Here is a 22,323-nt window from a genome sequence, read left to right as displayed (position 1 = left end):
GCCCAAAAGGCCCATGTTCCCATCAGGATCTTTTTACCTCCCACAAAAATACTGTGGATATAACACTTCTCATCATTTATTCTAAAATAAATTCAATAATAATGAAATGTAAAGGACCATATTTACACCCTCTAATAAAATACTGACACACTAGATTTACTTTTTTTTTTTTCAAATGAAATCATATATAATGACTAAACTAGTACTCTTATTTTATATCCATTTTTTTTTTCATCCACTTTCATATTTTAATTGTGGACTTTTTTTTTTGTTTTTTTTGCTCCGTTTGTTTCAACATTAACGTTTTTTGGAAAATGAATTATTTTCCAAAAATAATTTTCTAAAAAATTATCTCATTTTCTTATATTTTATAGCAACCTTAAAATGCAATAAACAAGTGTCTTTTTAGTTCATGTTACTGACAAGAACAAGATCTGAATCTAAAATGTCATCACTGATCAAAACATTTTAGTTTTCCATGTTCTTCATGTTTGAATGAAGTATTATGAACACGTGCATTTCCTTAAATCCATATGACTATATGAGCCATGAGGAATATTGAAACAGCAGAGGCAACATTGCAAATGCTAGCCTTAAAAACCTTGCACTTCGACTTGTGTATGCCCCAGTGCTTAGGAATAACAGCTTTAGACCAAATCAAGTTCCAAGACAAACCTCTCTGCTCTACCTTCACCTTGGAGAAAGGACTCAGGCTGATTGTTTACAGTTTCAATAGCTATTTGCAACTCCTCCACTTTGGTGGGGCAGTCTAGCACTGGGTTCATGATGTACAAGTTTTTTTAGAAAAATATAATATTATAATAAATATTGGATTTATATTGGTTTAATGGGTTGATGTCGTGTGTGTTCGTGTGCTTTACCATGAACAATTTTTTTAATTCTGACGTGGCAGTGTTTCATTGGAGGGTGTAAATATAATCATTGATTTTAATGGATTCGTTCATGTCTTCTTTAATGATATGACACTTGTATACTTTTCCACATAGAAAATAAAAGCTTAACAGCAAAATAATCATTTCTTTTTTTGAGAAAATTAAAATTTCATCCTATAACTTCTACTATAGTGATAGTTCTTTATCATCCAACCAAGACAATAATTAATTTTTGGTGTAATATAAGCAAAATAACCTTTTCAAGTTTAGAATATAAGCAATTATCAAAAGTCCCGAAATCCTATCTGAATCAATAGAGTATTATATTTATTAAGGCATTTAACTTAAATATGATGTGAGACTAAACCCAGTAACCATCCAGAAGACGATCGAAGTCCCAACTTCCCCAGATAAGCCAATTATAGTAAAGTAAAAACCAAGCTTTGCTAAGTGCTACGTCCACAGAATAGTACTCTGGGCAACCACAAATCTGGTCGTCAGCTTATTGTCATTCAAGCAAACAGACAAATGTGCCCATAGCACTTGCCTGATAAGTCCATAATTTTTTTTTTTTTTTTTTTTTTGCACCTTTATAAGTCCATAATTACTTCATTGAAAAATGGAAACGTGTTACGTGTAGACCCATTCAGTTGAATCTATTTCAAATTAAACCTAATGAATCATGTTTAAGAATTACTCTACATGTATCAACAACAACCAAAAAAAATTGACTCCACAAGTTTACAACAATCCTGGTTCTTACATACTATTTGGTTCAAGATGGCAAAGTATCGATTTCTGTCAAAAATCATTAGTAGTATTGAATGTTAGATGTTGTATAATCTGAAAAAGAAATTAATATTATATTTAAAATTTGCAAATATATATATTATATATTGAAGACATTTTTGTGCCAAATTTGTATTATTCAAATCTAGTATGTGACGACAAAACAATCATTCAAAGATCCACCAGCTATCAATAATAGAAACGACATAATAATAGAAACTATATCATGAAACCATGTCTTACTTATTAAGAGATACCATTCTAATTAGTTATCACATATGAGTTATCCTAACTGCACTTTACATCATCCAATGACTGCACTTTCCTTGACTGAATTATCCTAACACTGTTTAAAAGTGTAACAATCACTTATAAGTTAAATAATGTATACTACATTGCAGTGCAAAGTGAGATCCACTGCAAATCACCAACATGAGGTTCATATAAGTTTTAAACCTTCTTGGGTAACGAGTTCATCCTTGAGCATCTCTACTACTGTAGTACATAATCACTGGATCCAGGATCCAAACAAAAAATTGATTAGGTTACAGCAAATTTATAGGAGACTTAATACATTAAACTTCCTATAACCTCTAGAGAAGAAAACTAGAATGTGAATTCTTAAAGAGAATATATAAGAAGGCTTACAATCCTGAGCAGGACTTGCCGCTCAAGAGATGATAATTCAAGTATGAAGATAATTAGCAGCCATCATCAACTCCAGAGTCAACTCAGGTTCAATTGGAAACTCGGTCTCCTTTCCACTGAAAAAGAGAAACATTTCCATAAATAAAGATGGGGAAGGAGCTCTTGACCAAGGATCCAGAACAAATTCCAACATCAGATCCAAATCAAGCTTTTAAGAATATGTAGAACAGACATTTATAACCATGGTGCAGTTAAATTCCTTGTAATATAGCTTGACTCCCAAGAAAGTATCATAATAAAAATTGTGACAAAATACAACATGACATTGAGTGGAGAGATGCTTATCTTAACCCATTAAATATTTAAATTTAGTTTGAATCATTGAAGCCAGAGAGATACTTAATTTTATAATAAGGTATTCTAAATGAAACACGTAGAAAGATTATGAATAAAAACAAGGTAAAAGTACAGATAAGGCCTACTTTTTGTTGAAATGACCATCCAAGTCCTGACATATTTTAAAAGGATTATTAAGTCCTATTTTTAATTTTCTTTTGAAGCAAGTCCATCAACCTATGGTTAAATCACTTATAACACAATTCCCTTCTTTTTTTTATATAACTCATATTTCCTTTATAAAAACTAATGAGTTTCTTATAACAAACAATTTTGAGCTCAATTACTCAAATAAATTGAAAACTAGAAAATAACCAATTAGCTAAATTAAATCTGGGATGGAGTCATAACTCATAATACAACCCATTAAAATACTTTGTAATATTGAGAAAATAGAACCACACATATAATACTAATAATAGTATCAATCAAAGTATCTCAACACACATACACAAAATTACCAATAGTCAAACAAAACTTAGTAGTTAGTACCAATACTCCAGCATAAATAATGGATACATCATGGAATAGGGCTGACAATGAACACAGAATGGGTAGGATTTCAGATACATGTCATTTTAATCTTCGATTATAAAAATGCCACATCAGCATTTTTCAATCAAATAATATCGATATCCAATCTTGAGTTAAGCAATTCCCATCTCATAACGAGCAGCTTAACACAAGCATCCACATTCCATAATCCCTATCAGAGTCAGACAAATAAATATCACTACAAGTAACCAACCACTTTTTCAAAAGAATACGGACTTCCATAAACCATACTTCTCAATAACCCACTTCACGACATCAAAACAATCAAATTTTAAATCAACATAATAGAAACCCCTTCATTCAGTCTCTTTCAGACCAAGAAACTTTCTCCCTTCTTCACACAGTGAAGCAGATCTCAATACTACTGGTAAATATTCACATAGTTATTTTCAAGGATTTATTTACCACAAATATATCTATATATAAAAATAAAAAAAGAAGAAGTTATTTTCAAGGATCAAAATTATCTAAAAACTAAGAGCCTAAAGAGGGAACTTCTAGGTCAAATAGTTATGCAAATAGCAAAAGGCCAAACGAAGCAAAGTCTTCCAACCGTAGATAAGCAACATCAAAATGTTGGAAACAAGAAACCCAAATAATTTGAGCATGGGTAGGGGATGTCAGGGGATCATTCTTCAGGCTCTTCCCTCATAACTGAAACATAGAGGATAATGACAGAGATTAACCTCAACAGCTTGCATCAGTATTGAAGAACACAACAATGGACACAATACTACTGAAGCCAGCAATGTATGCTGGCATTGTTAAATAGGTAAATAATTTCAACTTGAAAATGTATAAGTGATCAAAGCTCTTTCAGCCTTTTTTTTTATATGAAACAAGCATCAAGAACAGAGCTCCGTACTCCTTCATTCTCAATATCCACTCAAAACTACATTTATATTGCAATCAACACTGCAATTCGACATTAACTTGCAAGATCCACTCCACCGTCGAATATTAATGTTAAATTTAACAACTTGATGGGAATTAATCTGTTTACTTTTGACATATTAATGCACCCACTACCCAACTAGCCAACTAAATTGTTTTGTTAATTATAACACTATTTTTAGACAGTGGATGGACAATGCAAATTATGGGTATTGATTGCAAAAAAAAAAGATTACAATTTAAAATAAAATTGTAAATAACCCCATAATTTATATAAGTAGAGAAATCCAAGAATAAATGAAAAACAAAGCAAATCAGAACCTGGCAAATTGAAGATGCCAATAGAAATACTTGCAGATCTTCTCTAATATGGTTGTGCTGATCTCAGGGAAAGTCACTTCGCCGTGCTGTGTCTCCGCAAAGCTCCCTATCACAGCGTCAGACACAGAACATAAATATTTGTAGGGAATTTTGTGGGAGGGAAAGTTTCAATTTTTGTTTCTTGAAAAGAATTATAGATTTCTATAAAGCAATAGAGAAAGGAACGGGAATGAAACCCTAATTGTAATCGATGGTGTGGGAGTGAGAGAGAGAGAGAGAGAGAGAAGACCTGGAGAGGTGAGCATGTTGTAGATGGTCTGGGAAACCATGGCGGCATCCTTGTCGATCACGAATTCGAAGCCCTCGGCGCTGATCAGCTTAACCATGTCCTCCTTCTTCATCTTTTGCAGTTTTGCTTTTGCTTATGCCAACCCGACCCCTCAAAATTTCAGCCAATCTCTCTATTTTGTGTACTTGTGCGTGCGCGCCCGTGAGCTTTCTACTAATACCAAGCGGCACCCAAAAAAGAATAATAATGATTTCTGTTAACTTAAAATAAGTCACGTTAATCATTGTTCATCAAAAAAAAGTCATGTTAATCATTTTAACAAAAAAATTAATTACTTTTTTTTTATACAATATTTACACCATTCTCAAACTAATATTTTTAGAAAATTCATTAACATTTTTCTTTTATGAAAAACAAATAAATAAATAAAGCCTTTTTTTACCATTTTTTATATTTTTCATAAAAATTTTATTAAAACTAAAAATTAAAATTAATAATAAAAAAAAAGCTCATTAACAAAGCTTTAATGGCATGGTTTTAAAAGATTGTTCTCGATTTCTAGCAATTGAACTGTGGATTTTTACCCATTTTGGCCGTTTTTAGTTTTTATTGGATCAATTTAGTGTTTAGTTCCTAGTGAACAAGTGTTGATGCCCAATTTTTTTATCTGTACCCAAAAGCCCAAACGGAGGAAGGCCCAATGAAAAGTAAGGCCCACTAAGAAGACCGAAGAGCAAGAAAGGTCCAAAGAAAGAAGTGCAAGGGAAAGCGATCTACAGCAGAATACATATATGCCGCAAAATACAGTTCTTCTGCAAAATGGCTTCAGCAGATGAAGATAAATTTGGCCCAAGATCCTTTTTGATCCAATCAACATTATTTGGCCCACAAAGGCCCAAATCCTTTTGAATAAAAAGATAGGCGTGAAAAAACTAATATGAAGAAGCACAGTGAAAAGAAACAAGGAACAGCAGAAAGTGTCAGCAACAGAAATCACGTGAAGAAAAGAAAAGTCAAACCCAAGGAAATGACAAACGCAACAGGAAACGCATGAAGAAATAAGACAAAAAACACGCAGCAGGATGAAACAAAAGCTACGGCAAAAACGGCGTGGGAACAAAAGAAGACAAACACAAAAGACGGTGGAGCAAGCACAGAAGGGCCGGAGCACCACCAACCTGTACCCAGCCAATACAAGGGAGGTGGGCCCATGGTTAAGGGGATCTAGAGGGTGTGGTTTGGTGGTGGGGGGAAAATGGGTTCTATATTTCGTTTCCTGACATGACTTATTTTGGGAGTATACCTTGTTGGGATGGTATCTTACCCAAAAGAAATAGTAGATGGTTGAGACCATTTGATGCATGCCATAGAGCTAAGTAGTGAGGTAGCCCAATCCTTGTCCATTTGAACCCAGAGATAGAGGTATACAGCAAGAATAAACAAAATGGAATTTTGTTGTGAAATGAGTTGTGGTGCAGCAAACATGTACTGAGCAATGACAATGGTCAGGGCAACCAATGGGTTGATGTGTAGTCTTAAAAGGATGCTCACAATAAACCAAAAATAGTTGGTGAAACCCTAGGGGTAAAAGGAAGAAATCTCATTGAATTAGCTCCTTATAAAAGGAGGAGGTAGCCATGGAATGGGGGGACCGGGGAATGCAGACCTAATAGAGGAAGCACCTAAGGGAAAAGACTCAAGTGAGAAAAACAACCCACGGCAAGAGAGTAGTAAAAAAACTAAGAGTAAAAAAAAATCCGAGAAAGAAAGAAAATGGTAAAAAGAAGAGAGAAAACACGGTAGAAATAAGGGCATGCATTAATAGACCATATATTCTCTCCCTCTTAGCAAACCCAATATTTGAAGTCTCCAAAAAATAATAGCTAGTAGCCAACTAGGCCTATTCTAAAAAATGCACAACTTTAATGGTAAAAGCCTATGACAAGGTTGTTCAAGTTGGGGTTTAGGTTCCTTCTTGGTTTACTTATTCAATGGGAAGATTCAATACTTAATTTTCGATTGCAAATATATTTGATTTCTCTCCTTATAACTTATATCTGTCGTATTTAGTCATCCTACTGTAGCACGTTTTTATCACATTTGCTGCATCAGTTGTCCTGTTGTGGTATCTTTATTTGTTATACTAGTTATTCTACTGTAATAACTTTTTATTATATTTACAGTGTTAGCTATTATACTATCTAAACATTTTCTGCTGAAACTTTCTTATTTATTTGTTATTATGTGTTTTATTTTTTATTCATTATCCTGCCATACGTATATATATATACATATAACTTGTTTCCTATGTTCTGCAGAATATATTTTATAGATGTATATGTGCATACGTATAAGTATATTTATGAATATGTGTATGTATATATTTGAGAATATGATAACCCATGTAAGCTAACATTTGCTTAATTTGTAATTTCTTTAGGTTTTAGATTTGTTTATGTGTAGGAAGTAGAAAAGTATTTCTGCAGTAAAAAATGAAGAGTAGTCATTCACATTTCAGAAGGCTTTACTACACGGTAGAAGGCTTTAATGCACAGCAGACAGCTTTATTACACAGCAACAGCTTTATTGCACAGCAAAAGGCTTTACAACAGACAGCTTTACTGCACAGTAGACAACTTTATTGCATAGCAGAAGACTTTACAGCAAACGGCTTTACAACAAACGGCTTTACAACAAACGGCTTTAATGCACAGCAGACAGCTTTATTGCATAGCAGAAGACTTTACAACATATGGTTTTACGGAACAGCAGAAAAGTTGCTTCTGCGGCAGAAACAAGGAATAAGCCCACTTTGCAGCGTCCTCCCTTGGACTTGGACTCAACGTTTGCGCACAAACTGGCAGCAGCATAATGGTACTTTGGAGTCTATTCCATGGAGCGCCAGGCCCAACTTCCTTCTTAGAAAAAGCCTAGACCAAGCGTTGTTCAACAACATCAAAACATGTGTCTAAGGTACAAGAATTGTAAAAAGAACCCTCAACAACAAGTCGGTCCAATTTTGATTTTTAAGGTGCGTTTGGATACCGCTTATTTTGCTAAAAACTGAAAACAATAAAAAATAATAATTTCCAATTACTATTCAAACTCACAAAACATTGTCCATTTGCCTTAATGCACTATTCATGTGGTAAAAAAAAAAAAACACTGAAATACAACCGCACAGCATTTTAGCTGTACCCAATCGAGTATTTAAAATCATATTTAAGGACACTCGTTAACTAGACCCATAAAATAAAATAACCGAAACTCAGCTTTTTTGGAAACTTGGATTCATAAAAGGCTATTTGTAAGAGCACGAAACCTTGGTTACCCAAGCCCACTAAGAATAGCGAGATTGATATTCCCAAACCCGGCTCAAACCAATAAATACTTGTAAAGAGAATGGGATGAACAAGTTTAGGTTTTGCTTGATGACACAGATAGAGTAGGAGGAATCGAAAGCCTATGATTTAAATGTATAAATGGTCTTTACAAGCTTGTTCGAGGACAATGTTTTTGATTGTTTACAAATACTATTCACTCTCTTTCTCTCAGTTACTATTCTAGCTATGATCTCTTTTTCTTGATTCTCTCTAGATCCCCCCTTTATCTGATAGTCCCTTTTCTCTATATACTCCATGGCCACTTACATCTCAGCCCTCCATCTTCAATCCTTCTCAATCTTCTTAGGACTCCTATCTCATTAGACTTTTGGTGAAGGTGGTGGAAGGAGCTACTGAGCTGTGGATCTACTTTTCAAGTTACTTCCTCATTAATGCAACTGATAAAACTGTTGTCAGCCATTTAATGCGGAGAAATAGGTGAGACTTTACAAGAAATCTCCCACAAATATCTTGTTTATCCCTTGAGTCCCCACACTATTAATAAAAAAAAAAATTATAATATATTAGCAATATTAATTAATCCATTATACCATTCAAAAAAGAATCAATTTATAATATTTGAAGTGCTCAATTTTAGTACCTAAAAGTTATAATTCTAAAACTAAGTCTTTTTTGTCATTCAATTATTTTTTGTTAAAAGTATTTTTGTTTTTATGGCTAATGTAAACATGGCATTAGATTCTTTTTTTTTTTTTTTTCCAAGGGAATTGAGCCCTCAAGTCCTAACTCCTAAAGCCCCGAAATTGCAAAAATGGTGTGGCATATCCCCAAATTACAAGCCGAAATTAATCCCAATCTAGCTTGCAATTGAGTCCTCAAGTCCTAAGTTTATTTTCCTCTTTAGGTGGCAATGAATTCATCCCAATCAAGCTCGATCTCATTGTGAAGGGTTAGTACTTGTTGGCATTTTGGGTTCTTAGGAAGCCCATGCATGCAACCTATCAAAAAATAATAATAATAAATAAAATAAAAGCCTAAAAAGGTTTTAATAATACTTACCCTTGGTTTGAATTTATTACTTTACCCACATAAGGTGGCGGCTCACTTCACCATTAAAATGGGGAAAAACATTATAATTAAATAAAAATTAAAAAAAAGAAGAAGGGCAAATGCAAATTCCATCTCCATTCCATTAGAATTCACAAACCTCCCACCAAATCCAAGGGCTCTAAATTTAAAACCCCAGATGCAAAATCAGTGCTAGAATATTTTAGCAGCTCAAATTTCCTATACCCAGATAAGCAATACGTGAGCTAATATCTTTAACTGAGGCACCCAACCTGTCCAAATAACCCCCATGATCTTTGGTTCGATCCTCAAACTTCTCAAGTAGCGGAACCAAGTCCCTAGTGATACTTCACTTCCTTAAAGCCTAAAAGAAGGGCATCCCCGATTGCTCTAGCCCAAGAGCCAACTCAATGAAGTCTTCATAGATGCTCTAGCCCAAGGGCATCCCCTGATGTAGTGATTCTATTGGTATTTGATGTTCGGAATGTCATAAAATCAATCGGTACCACGGGAACCATGTTTGCTAAATCAGTTTTTGGTTTCGAAGTTTATAATTTAGAGGCTGCTTAGGTTCTATTGAAGCGATCACATGCTCTTAGCTTCGTTTAAAATTGACACAAATAGGTGAACTGTTACTGAAATATTCTTCTTCATGTCAAACTCAGTAGTTTGAACCAGCCAAATCACCCAAAGTCGAAATGAAATGGGGAAAAGTATTATTATTTACCACTTTGTTTATTTCAGAATTAATGTTTTTTGAAAAATGGATCATTTTTCAGAGAACATTTTTTTAAAAACTATCTCATTTTCCGGTGTTTGATAACAACCTTGAAAATGGACTTGAAAATGTTTTCTAGTGTTTATACAAACATTTTTTGGAAAACTATCTCATTTTCTAGTGTTTGGTAAGTCTTTAAAACCAACATAAAATTCAATTGAAATGTCTTAGATTCTACCGTTGATTACTAGTTCTTGGTTGAAATTGGCTTAAACTACTACAGCACTGTTAATTGTATAAATCTGAGTTTCTGCAATGAACAAGTGTCTTGCATTAATTTGATCCACAAAATCTTGATCCCTAATTCCAAGTATGACTGTATCAATTAGTCAAACCTGATCAAGTAGCAGGAAGTTATCTCAAAGACTCATAGTCTTTTTTTTTTCTTTTCTTTTTTTTGATACCATGGTCCAGTAGCAATCACATGGTCCAATAACATAACCATCAATAAGGCCAGGAATATTGATGGTCCATCAACTATCTACTTCTTTTGTAACTAAAACAAAGTACCAATTTACAGTGGAAGAAAAAAACTACGGAGTATTGTTAATCAGACTACAATAATCTTACACATCCAAAATCTAATTTAAAAGTAATTCAAAAGAATGTCTATACTGCCCTGATCCATCAGAAGCGTGCTTTGCAATTGCATCTTTGTGAGTATAAAACAAGGAAGGCCATTGCAGCTATACCACTGCAATTTTTGTGTCTCTAGAACTCTAAGCATCAATAGTGAACAGAAATACGCATAGTAGCAAGAAGTGCTGAAGTTTTACCATCCTGCACCTTTGTAGCAGATAGCTTTCTCAGCTTCCTGTCACGATTGAGCGTGGCACTTATACTCTCAACCACCAAAATTATGCAATCACTATCCACTAGTAACAATGGCAAACCAATGATTCCATGTTAAAATGATTTTTAGCCAACAAAAGGACTGAAAGTTGCTTCCAAGTAATGTCTAATGTATCATAGTATTGTTCTGCAAGTACAATGAAACAGATTTGCAAGTAATGTCTACTGTATCATAGTATAGTTCTGCAAGAGTGGCATTTGAAATGGAGGAGAAAGCTCGACATTCATCCAGTTTCCTGATGGTTTGTAGTACAAAGTCATGTTATAAGACCATCTAACTATCTAAGTCACTGCCTTTATTAAAAGGCCATGGCAATTTTTTTATGGATAATTATTTATACTACTATTTAAAGAATTTTTTTTTGTTTGGATTCCTCATTTTTTAGTTTAAAAATGCCCCTACACCCTATATGTTTAAGTAGAAACAAAACTAAAAGACAATTCGGTAAAAATGCAACTTTAACTCCCACTAAAATATTGCCTAAAAAATAGAATTACTCTCCTCTAAATTTTCAAATTCCTTTTTCTACTTATAAATTAGATTCTCAAAATAAAAATTATATATATAAAATAAAAAAAAACAGTTTTTTTTTTTGCTAAAATAAAAGCCTCATTGCACAAGCGTAGCGCGTGTGATGAGGCTAGTCAGAATAATTAGTGATTACAATTTACTGCAAGTAGGTTTATCAAATTACTCCCAGCACTTCATGTGGTGTTTTAGTAAGTCTCTAAGATGGTTCAACAATGATCATAAACCCCAACCAAATCACCGAATTATTATACAAATGAAATCATTGTGTCCATTGATAACCCACATTCATAATAATTAATAAGTGTCAAATGAAAAATAAAACCAAAAAATAATGATTACATATATATAAGTAATTTCCTTTATGAGGAAAGTTAATTTTATTTTTATATAAAGTAATTTTTTTAATGAGAAACAAATGAATTATAGCAATGATTACAACAGTATATTTTGTCTTGACTAAGAGTGATAGAAGTCCGGGTATGAGAAACCAGAAATAATACCAACTTATTGTTTTAAGTAGCACACTACTATCAATCACAATTAATGCATCTGAACTTAAGATTGGTCCAGATAAGCGTTGGTTAAGGACTGGGGCCCCTTGAATGCATAAGCCTTTTGGAGCCTTGGCGCAAAGTGCAAGAGTGTGCTTAATTAAAGTGAAGGGAACATTTAAAAAAATTATTATTATTAATGAGATATTCAACAATCAAATGATCAAATTATCATATAAATTGAAATTTTTTTTTTATAAATAATTCATAGAAAATTTAGATAAACCCTACTTTTGCATTTCAACACAAAATTGCAAGTCATTTCAGTTTTTTGAATCAAATAGATATGAATACTTCCATGTAAAATCCTTTCTTAAATCTTCAATATTCATAATACCCTATGACTAATTACTAATATTAATGAATAATTGAATCAATTAATTACTATAAGTCTATGATAATTAATCTACTATGTTCAACATCAACCACTAAAGTAACTAAATAATTAACCACCGCTCCTCCTTGTTGCGGTGGTCACTCTACAAGTATAGATGTTTGTGGGGTGTAGGAGACATGGGCCGGGGTTCAAGTCTCCAAGAGGGAGCTTCACACACATATACACATAAATTAGGCTAAAGTAGAAATTCTATCTTGTATTAAAAAAAAAAACTAAACAATTACCACAAATATATATATATATATATATCATACTTTTTTTTTTCATGAATGAGCTAAGAATATCATATATCATACTCTCTTTTTTCATGAATGAGCTAAGAATATTAGGACAAAGCAATATGGTAATTGGTACCAAGCAGATATTCAAAAGGGAAAAAATAGAATAAGAAGAAGGGGAAGAATCTGCATTTCAAGGAGAAAAAATAAAAATAAAAATAGAGAAGAATTAGGGGATTGTGGGTTTCAAGGGAGGAAGCATGGACATAGACACAATTGCAATTAAATTTATCCAATCAAATCAAACTAATTTTTAGTAAGAACTTAATAATATTATACAAGTGTTTAACAAAACAATATCATAATAAAACAAAAATTTTAATATCCATGCATTTAAATAAGCTAGTATTTATTTGTTTGTTTAAATATTAGGGATTTAAGATATGAAAAATTTACAATTATATCACTTATCGATGTTAGTTGGGACAAGGATAGGGTCAGCAGGGCTCAAATATCTAAATATATCATTGCCCTGCCCCATTGCCCATCCCTGCCCCACCACCTATGTGGGGCATAGAAAACCCATGTGAAGTGGGGCAAAATTACCTTCCCAATGTTAGCTTTAACTCTCGTAGTATAAATGTGTGTGACTTTATTTTTAGAAAACAAAAAAAATCTTTAACTAAAAAGATTTACCTCAATATTTTTATAAAATTATGCTTTAAAAGTTCCTAAAATTAACGATTTATATATGACAAAAAAAGCAATATTAAAAGGAAAATAAATTAGACAACAATAAATTAAAGAGCATTTATAATTTTTTTTTTAAATGAAGGGAGGTCATTTTCTAAAATGGGCTGTTATTTATACAATAATTTTTTACTTAAAACTCACTCAAAATTTTAAACATTAAAATAGAGGGGGAGAGGCATATAGAGGGCCTTGGCCCCTGGCACCCCTCCCTCTGCCCTTGGCCACATAGTCTATGCAACATCATCACCATTTACGTACCACCTAACCACTCTTGGCTAAGCAGGTCATGACCTAAACGCCCTACATTGAACGGAAAAATTTGCTAAATAGCACATGACCAAATTTATTTAGTAATGTATCACTTTTTTTGGAACTTGAGTTTCAAAAAATATGTTACATAACTAAATAAATTTGACCTGTTGCTTTCTTCAAAAATATTCAAAAAATTATGCTATTTGGCAAAATATGCCTAACATGCTACACACTTTGCGTGACCCTTTGCGTGACCCTACCAACTTACCCAATGAACAAATAAGTTTAGAGGGTTGTTTTGATAGTTAAGGGTTTAAGTATAAATGAATGTGAAAGATTAGGGTGAAAATGTATAATTTATGCTAAATTTTATGTTAAGGGTGACCTATACTTAGGTGTTTAAAATATATATTTTTTTATTTGATTAGATTATTTAAATTTTTATAATTAATACATAAAAAAATAACATATTTTTGGAATCAAATATAATTTTTTTTTTAGAACATCCAAAAATAAAATAAAACCACTAAAAAAGGTTTATAATATTTGGTTGGAAGAATAACACCAAAAAGTTACATATTCTCATGATGGAGGAGGTAGAAAAAAGTAATAGTGGACAGGAAATGGAAGAATCTTTTGAAACATTGGTAGATTTTGAATTTTAGTGGAAGATCCAGCTACCAATTACCAAATAGCATAAATAAATGCAGGATAAGAAGGGTGGAAGGAATCGTTGAAATTTTTTTATATAAACATCGAAATCTCGAATGCACTACTACTACGTTTACCTGCCAGTCTGCCACTGTCACTGCCACTGCCAGCCAGCTAGCCAGCTTGCTCACTGTCACTTTGCCATATCACAGACACACATTCAAAACATTCGCCCCCGTTACTTTCTCCTGCCCTAAACGGCGCCGTTTTTCTCTCCCTACCTGTCTTAAAATTTAAAAATTATAAAATAAAAATAAAAAAGTCTATAAAGTTGCCGTTTCAAAAGTTCTTGTATTTCCAATTCTCTTTCTCCGTTTCTATCATTGTCCACTCCATCCATCCCACTTTTTCCCTATAATTCCTGCGCTTACTATTTATATTTTTTTAATTAATTGTTTTGAAAACAAAGAAAAAAACTCTTATTTCCAAAAATTCACTTTGGGATCTCCAATCTCTTCTCGATCTATCTTTCTGTTTCTTCAGGTAAGTCTTCTGCTCAGATCTCTGTGTTTCAATCTATTCGTTTGTGTATGTGGATCTGAAACTGGATTTTTTATTTAATTTTTAGGTCAGAGAGATCGGTGGAGAAGAGAGAGAGAGAGAGCGTTATGGCGCATAGAGTGGACCACGAGTACGACTACCTGTTCAAGATCGTGTTGATCGGGGACTCTGGTGTCGGAAAATCCAACATTCTCTCCAGGTTCACGCGCAACGAATTTTGCTTAGAATCCAAGTCCACCATCGGCGTCGAATTCGCCACCAGAACTCTCCAGGCAAGCAATATCTCTCTTTTCGTTGTCGTTTTCGGCTCGATCTAGGGCTCTGATTCGGAAATTGGATTAACGATTTTTGTTTTTTTTTTTTTGTTGAAGCTTCTGAGCTTGGATTTTAATTTTTTGGATTAGGAATATGAGGTATAGGATTCTTTGGATTCATGTAATTTAAGGCAAGAATCCAGAGGTGTTTGGTAATTGACAACTGTAACTATTTTATTCCTTTTCTCCTGTCTGATTTTTTAGGCTGGAAAAAAGTTGAATCTTTGAATGATATATAGCACTAAGCTTTGTCAGTCAATGTGAGATTCTGTGTTGGATCGCGTTAAGTTCGATAGCATTGCCTTGAAGTTTTTATAGAAGCTACCAAATGATAACCACTAGTATATATAGACACATACTTGTTTTTCAGTTTTTTGGTTTTTTTTTTTTTTTAATCTTGGTTCTTAAGAAGTTACTTATTTTCACACAATATGCAATCTGTGTGCATGTGAATTGTACAAAAGTTTTTCCCAATGATTTCTCTTTTTATCTTTTTAACCTTTTGAAAAAAGAAAAAGACTTCAAATATGATTTTTTTTTTTTTCCTGTGGATGCTGGTTATTTTAATTAAATGATTTTTCTTTGTGAAAAATGAATACTTTAAGCTATAAGTTGCTATACATAATAGTTTAAATTGGCGAATAAGTATTGAGATCATTGGTTGCTTAGAAATGCCGACCATGATCGGATGCTTCATGTATTGGCCAATCAAGTGGTGGTTTGATGGGGATCAGACATCTTCTGTGAGAGGTTATTTTGATGGTCAAGTTATCAATGAGACGATCAATTTGCTTTAAAAAGTGATGACATGATACTGCGCACCAGTTATAGAAATAGCCATCTATCGTTTTCTGAGCAAATTGAGCTTAACAGAACTTCATTCGCAACTTGAATAATTGAAGACAAGGTTTCTTCTTTATTTTGAATGGTGCATTTACCAACCTCCTCTCAGTAGGAATCTTTGTTAATCTAGATATACATTACACCTTGCTTTATGGATTGTTGATGGTGTGTACCTGTGCTGGAGAAATTTCATAGGTTTCAAATCTGCTGTTTGGATTTGTTTTTGATTGTTCATTTTCATTGTTATGGCATGTAGCAGTATTGTAAACTGTTGGTTTTTTGACTTAACAGGTAGAAGGAAAAACAGTTAAGGCACAGATATGGGATACCGCAGGTCAGGAGCGATACCGTGCTATCACCAGTGCTTATTATAGAGGAGCTGTTGGGGCACTGCTTGTCTATGACATAACTAAGAGGCAGACTTTTGACAATGTCCAAAGGTGGCTCCGTGAGTTGAGGGACCATGCAGATTCTAACATTGTCATCATGATGGTGGGGAATAAGTCTGACTTGAACCATCTTAGAGCTGTTTCAGAGCAAGATGGTCAGGCCTTGGCCGAGAGGGAAGGTCTCTCATTTCTTGAGACATCAGCTTTAGAAGCAACAAACATTGAAAAGGCATTCCAGACCATTTTGACGGAGATCTACCAAATCATAAGCAAAAAAGCATTAGCAGCTCAGGAAGCAACCGCCGGTACCACTCTTCCTGGTCAAGGGACCACTATCAATGTTTCTGATGCATCAGGGAATGCAAACAAGAGAGCTTGCTGTTCTACTTGAGGAGACACTTGAGCGTGGTGAAAGATTTGCAAGCAGACAAACCATTTTTTTTTTTTTAATTATAAAATTACCTTTTTACTTTTTTTTTAATGAGAGAGAGACTTGTAGATTACTTTTTTACTTCATTGAGTTGTGATAACCGATAAGGGAGATTGTGAACTAAGAAAACAAACAGAATGTAGTGCTTTTGGAGGGTTTGCTTTCTTTTGCTCCATTCTTATATGTTTGCTTTAAAAATTGAAACTCTTTGAAATTTGGGATGTTGGGTGGTTCTTAGCAATTGGCATCTTGACTGGGAGATATACTAGTGTGGTAGAAGAGGCCTTGCACGTTTAGTCTTTCCTTTGGAGTTTGCTTGTTAAGTCATTCTTCCTAATTTCTAACTTGTAATAGAAGCACTCAAAGCCATTCAGTGCAATGATATGGACTTCTCATGGTTTTGGCAATATCATAGTGGAAGTTAATAGTTTTTGTCGAATTGTTTTGAGAAATGGGAGATATTTGTTGTCTAAAGTAGCACATAGTCTTGCAAGGCATGCTTAATTTGTTTGAGTTAGCGGTGTGGATGGAAGGAGTTCCATCTTTTATCCAATCACAACTCCTCTCAGATGTACCTTCTCAGGTTATTTACCTAATAAAACCAACTAAAGTTCCCTTTTTTTTTTTTTTTTTTTAAATACCTATCTATTCCATTGCTTTTGTATTTACACAATTACATCTTGACCTACCTATTGCTTGCCCACTTCTGAAGTCTGCTGGTGGTAACATTGCACAACTCGGACCAAATACCTTGCAATTAATGCGGATTTACTACTACAAATTGTTTTGGCCGGGTACCACCACCTCTACAGATTTCCTTGGCCATGTACTACAAATTTTAGTACATAATAAGACTTATAATATGGAAATCAACTTTTAACACCCAAAAAAAAAAAAAAATCATTCAAAAGTTTCTTTATTATTTTGTCAATACAATATCAATCACATTTACAATCATATCAGGTTATAAAATCTTTTATAATAAATTTGGTAGTAGTGTCAAAATCCCAATCAAGATCCTACGATTTTACGATCCCACCTACCCAAAACGATCTAGATCTTTCAAGGATCTTTGAGATCGTTTAGGATCGATAGGATTGTACGATTTTCACAATCTCAAACTACCTTGATTTCTTGTAATCTTCTTTAACTTGATAGAAAGCTCAGTTGGACCTAAATGAAAAATAAAATTTCAATAAACTAAGTTTTTCCACTCTAATGTAGAGAGAGTGTCAGTCAAACCCAAATAAAAAATATCCCATTAGAGTCACATTTTAAGGTTTTTGGCCTCTTTAAATAATGCTTACAAATGGATGTAGTGATGTATAATAATTATATCAATGAATGTATAATTTATGTGATTATTTAATATATCAATGTGTATTTTTTATTTTTTTCTCAAATAATGTAAGATCTTGCAATCCACAATCCGATCTTACAATCTATGATCCAGGCATGACGCCCATGTGTACATTTCTTCCAAGACAGCTGGATAAAGAACAGATGAAAAAACTTTTTCCAGAGAAATGGATTACAAAGTATGAGACTCTCCATCAGGCATCTCAGCCAATCCAGTCCAACACTCCTTTCTTCATCAGAAACCAGAACGGTGATGTTGAAGTTAGATTTATGACAACCACACCAGAAAAAGAAGAAGTGACAGTCTTTCCAACAGCTATGCTCCGGCCAGTTTCTTATGAAGGTTTTGATGGTCTTCAAATCAAAGCATTTCAAGAAAATGGAAAACCTGTCTATGAAGGAAAATCACCCACAGGCCATATATGGTGGGATGTTTGTGATAGTGAAGAATGTCGAGAAGAAGAAATATTTGAAGAAGATCAGAAAAGAAGAAAGAAAAAGTCTTCACAGCAGCTTCTTAAAGAAAGATATGAAGCAGGTGACCCAGAAGTTGACCTCCTTGGAGAACCTTCAGGAAAATTTGACTACTATGTCCTTTACCCCAGATCCAGAAAACAAAAACCTCCATCCCTTTCCCCATGCAAAGAAAATCATGATCAAAATCAACAAAGCCAGAAACCACCTTTAATCCCATATTACCAGAAAGTCCTTCCCCAAATACAAAAATGTCAACCCAAACCACCCAGTCAAACCCACACACAAAAGCCTTTACCCTGTTACATGTTTGACCATGCATCACCCTCATACTCACAAAATTTTCCTCCTTTAGAAAGTTTTGACCACCCACAAGCCAATGTTAAACATGTTTGGAAGATAAAAAACCCTGTTAGAACCAATCCAAATGGAAGTAAAAAACAGGTCTCATCAGCTGAAGCAGCCCTTAATTGGCAGGCAGAAAATGCTGTAGCACAGAATCAAGTTCTTTCAAAAATTCTTGACAACCAACAAAAGTTGACTGAAGCGGTATCCAATACCTTTTCATCCTCAAATTCTCTCATTGAAGATTTGAAGAAGAAGATAAAGTCAATTGAACAAGAATTGGAGACAATTGTTTCTACAGTAAAAGATTTGTCTGTATCCTTTCCCCTTATTGGGCAAAAAGAAAAAGAAAAAAAGCAGTTGTTGATGCAACTCCAGTCTTTGGAGAATTCACAAAAGGCAGCTACCCAAGCACTTCCAATGCAAATCTACATGCCATACCAACCTCGTTAATCACTGTATAAAGATCTGTCCATACCAGTACCCTCACCATTTTCCCCAGTTTCCCCAGACCAAAACCTCCAACCACTAAACATGACACATCCAGCCCAAAATCCTTTCAAACCATGTGGAATTTTTTCTAGCACAACGAACCCAATACCACCACCTCAATTAGAATCTCAACCCAGATCAGAACCTCAAGCCAAACCACAAAAAGAGCCTCCTCCCATCAAAAAAGACAAAGAACCATTATACCAACCACCAGATCCAACCATTGGTGCTTCCTCCAGACCCCCAGATATGAACCTCTTAGCCATAAATTCTGATCCTCCAAACCCGATATCATCATTTCTCAGAACTTTAACTCTTCAAGAGCAGACAGAACCCTTTGTTCTTCCAGTTATTAATGAAGCAGATCTAGACTTGTCTGATCTTGACTTAGATGAAGTCTTCATGACTGAGCCAAAAGTAGAAGAAGAAGATGATGTCCTTCGTCCTAAACAACCTCCACCTCCACCACCAATATTCCCTACACCACCTGTCATCCCTGATCACCATACAAGATTAACCTACTCATCAACCACAGATTCAAAGCACTTGTTCACCCTTGATAACAGTCCTCCCTCAAAATGGCATGATGAGATTTTCAACATGTATTCATGGTGTACAGCAGAACTTCAAGCCCCAAACAATACAGTTGCCCAGATTATTGCCAAATTTGTAGCAAGACTCACAGGTAGACTGAGACAATGGTGGATTAACCTTGGAGAATACAGGCAAAGACAAGCAGCCCAGAGTAATACACTCGAGGATTTTTTCACGATCCTCCATAATGAATTTCTTGGTTCATTAGCCCATTACACTGAAGTAGCCAGAGATGAGTTCTTATTGATGAAATGCTGTTCTTTTGAAAGAAAAGATTTGGAGAAACACTTTGACAGAATGTCAAGCAGATATTATGCCTTTAATGGCATGGATGATGTCAATTCCAAGCACACATTCTTGAATTCATTTCAGAACCACTTGGTGATGAAACTCTTCGCATGATGAATCTTCAAAAAATCACCTTGCAGCAAGCCTCCCTTGGAGAAATCTATCAACATGTCCTCATTGCTTTGGAAAAACTATGCAATCAAAGAAAGTTTCTTTCGGAGATTGACAAGATCCATAGCAAGCTTAAAGACAATTGCAAAAGAAAAGATTTGCAGATTAAGTGTTATGATAAGAATTGTTCTTGCCCAACAAAGAGAAGAGATCATTACAAGAAGTACTCGTGGAAGAAGAAATATTCTCATCCAAAGAAGAAATTTTTTAGAAAAAAGAAATGGAAGTTTCTCAGAAGAAAGCAATTCAAAGGAAAAAATTCAAAAGCCTGTTTTGTATGTAAAAAGCCCGGTCATTTTGCAAAAAATTGTCCAAAGAAAGCAAAAGCAGCAAAGCTTTTGGAGCAAGCCCAGATTCATGCAGATGATACTCCATTTTCAGATGTGGAATCACTCTTTTCACTTGATGATGATTATTCTCCCCAAGCCTTGGCAGCCATAGCTTATTCATCCTTAGAAGAAGAATCAGATTCAAGTATTACTGATGATTCAGACCCAGAAATCCAAACCATATATACATCTCAGCCTCTTATAGCCCCAATAATTGGCCCCACACCAATAGTCCAAGTTCACATCCTCCTTGATACATATTCCAGACCCATCCCAGTGATAGCTTTGTTTGATACAGGAGCAGCAGCAACAATTCTTCATCCTAAGATTTTACCAAAAGATTTTTGGTTACCCCATCATCAGATGTTCAGAGCAGCCAATGGAGAAACATTCTTGATCACCTAGAAAAGCAAACCCATCCACATTAGAATATTCCCAACCCTTACCATTAAACACCAAGTCCTCGGATCCCCTCTCACAGGCAGAGACCTCCTTATAGGATTTGACCTCCTTCACTAGATACATAACCTCAGATGGTCCTCAAAAGGCCTCTTGCATAAACAACACCTTCTCACATGGACCCAGGTACCACATTTGTTCTCAATAAACCCTTTTGACTCCTCGAAAGCCCAGATCATCAATGAATGCTGTGCAGCCACCCACTCAGAATTCCTTCTCAAAAACCCATAAGCACTATGGAAAAACCCAGCCTTTTTCATAACCCTCCCCTTAAAAAAGAATGAAGATGTTAACCCTACAAAAGCTAGTCATAGAGGTATGAACCCAGAACACTTGTCCCTAGCTAAGCAGGAGTTAGCTACCCTTCTCTCAGAAAACCTCATTGAACCCACAACTTCTCCATGGGCATGTGAAGCCTTCTATGTTAACAAGCATGCAGAACAAGTTCAAGGAAAACTCAGATTGGTAATCAACTACCAAGATCTTAATCATTTCCTTGCTAATGACAAGTTTCCACTGCCAAACAAAAGTGTTCTTTTTCAGCACCTTTCCAATGCTAAAGTATTTTCAAAGTTTGATCTCAAAGCAGGATTTTGGCAACTTGAAATCCATTCAGAAGAAAGATACAAGACAGCTTTTTGCATTCCAGACCACCATTATCAATGGACGATAATGCCTTTTGGCCTCAAAAATGCTCCATCTCAGTTCCAAAAAGCAATGGTAACCTTGTTTCAACCACTGTTGTCAAATGCATTGATCTATGTAGATGACATCCTCCTATTCTCAAAAGATACAGATTCCCATGAAAAATTGTTTACTGAATTTTACAATTTAGTAAAAGCTCAAGGGATAATGCTTTCAGAAAAGAAAATGGCCATAGGAGTATCCTCTATTGATTTCTTGGGAGTAAACATTTCAGATGGAAGTACACTCTACGGCCTCACATAGCAGTATCTCTCAGTGAATTTTCAGATATACTTACCAGCACCAAACAGATCCAACAGTTTCTTGGAATTGTTAATTACATGTCAGATTTCATTCCAAAAATTTCCAGATACAGAGATTGTTTGTCCAAGCTATTGAAAAAATCTCCT

The 22,323-nt window shown here is 34.5% G+C and overlaps 2 protein-coding genes across 2 annotated transcripts; one reads left to right on the top strand and one right to left on the bottom strand.

The window, feature by feature from the left end:
• Positions 1-1,892: 1,892 nt before the first annotated feature.
• On the bottom strand, positions 1,893-4,995 carry LOC142607765 (uncharacterized). The gene is made up of 4 exons (XM_075779384.1): positions 4,786-4,995; positions 4,497-4,602; positions 2,331-2,446; positions 1,893-2,193 (listed from the first exon to the last, which is right to left on the bottom strand). The coding sequence occupies exons 1-3, from the start codon at positions 4,895-4,897 to the stop codon at positions 2,368-2,370; spliced, it is 297 nt and encodes a 98-aa protein (XP_075635499.1). The 5' UTR covers positions 4,898-4,995; the 3' UTR covers positions 1,893-2,193; positions 2,331-2,367.
• Positions 4,996-14,518: 9,523 nt separating this feature from the next.
• Positions 14,519-16,939, top strand: LOC142607691 (ras-related protein Rab11C). The gene is made up of 3 exons (XM_075779280.1): positions 14,519-14,724; positions 14,810-15,014; positions 16,191-16,939. Exons 2-3 carry the CDS (start codon positions 14,850-14,852, stop codon positions 16,677-16,679), a joined length of 654 nt encoding a protein of 217 aa, XP_075635395.1. The 5' UTR covers positions 14,519-14,724; positions 14,810-14,849; the 3' UTR covers positions 16,680-16,939.
• Positions 16,940-22,323: the final 5,384 nt, after the last annotated feature.

Source organism: Castanea sativa, chromosome 8, assembly GCF_040712315.1.
Source record: "Castanea sativa cultivar Marrone di Chiusa Pesio chromosome 8, ASM4071231v1".
Taxonomy (NCBI): domain Eukaryota; kingdom Viridiplantae; phylum Streptophyta; class Magnoliopsida; order Fagales; family Fagaceae; genus Castanea; species Castanea sativa.
This window is presented reverse-complemented; position numbering and strand designations above follow the sequence as displayed.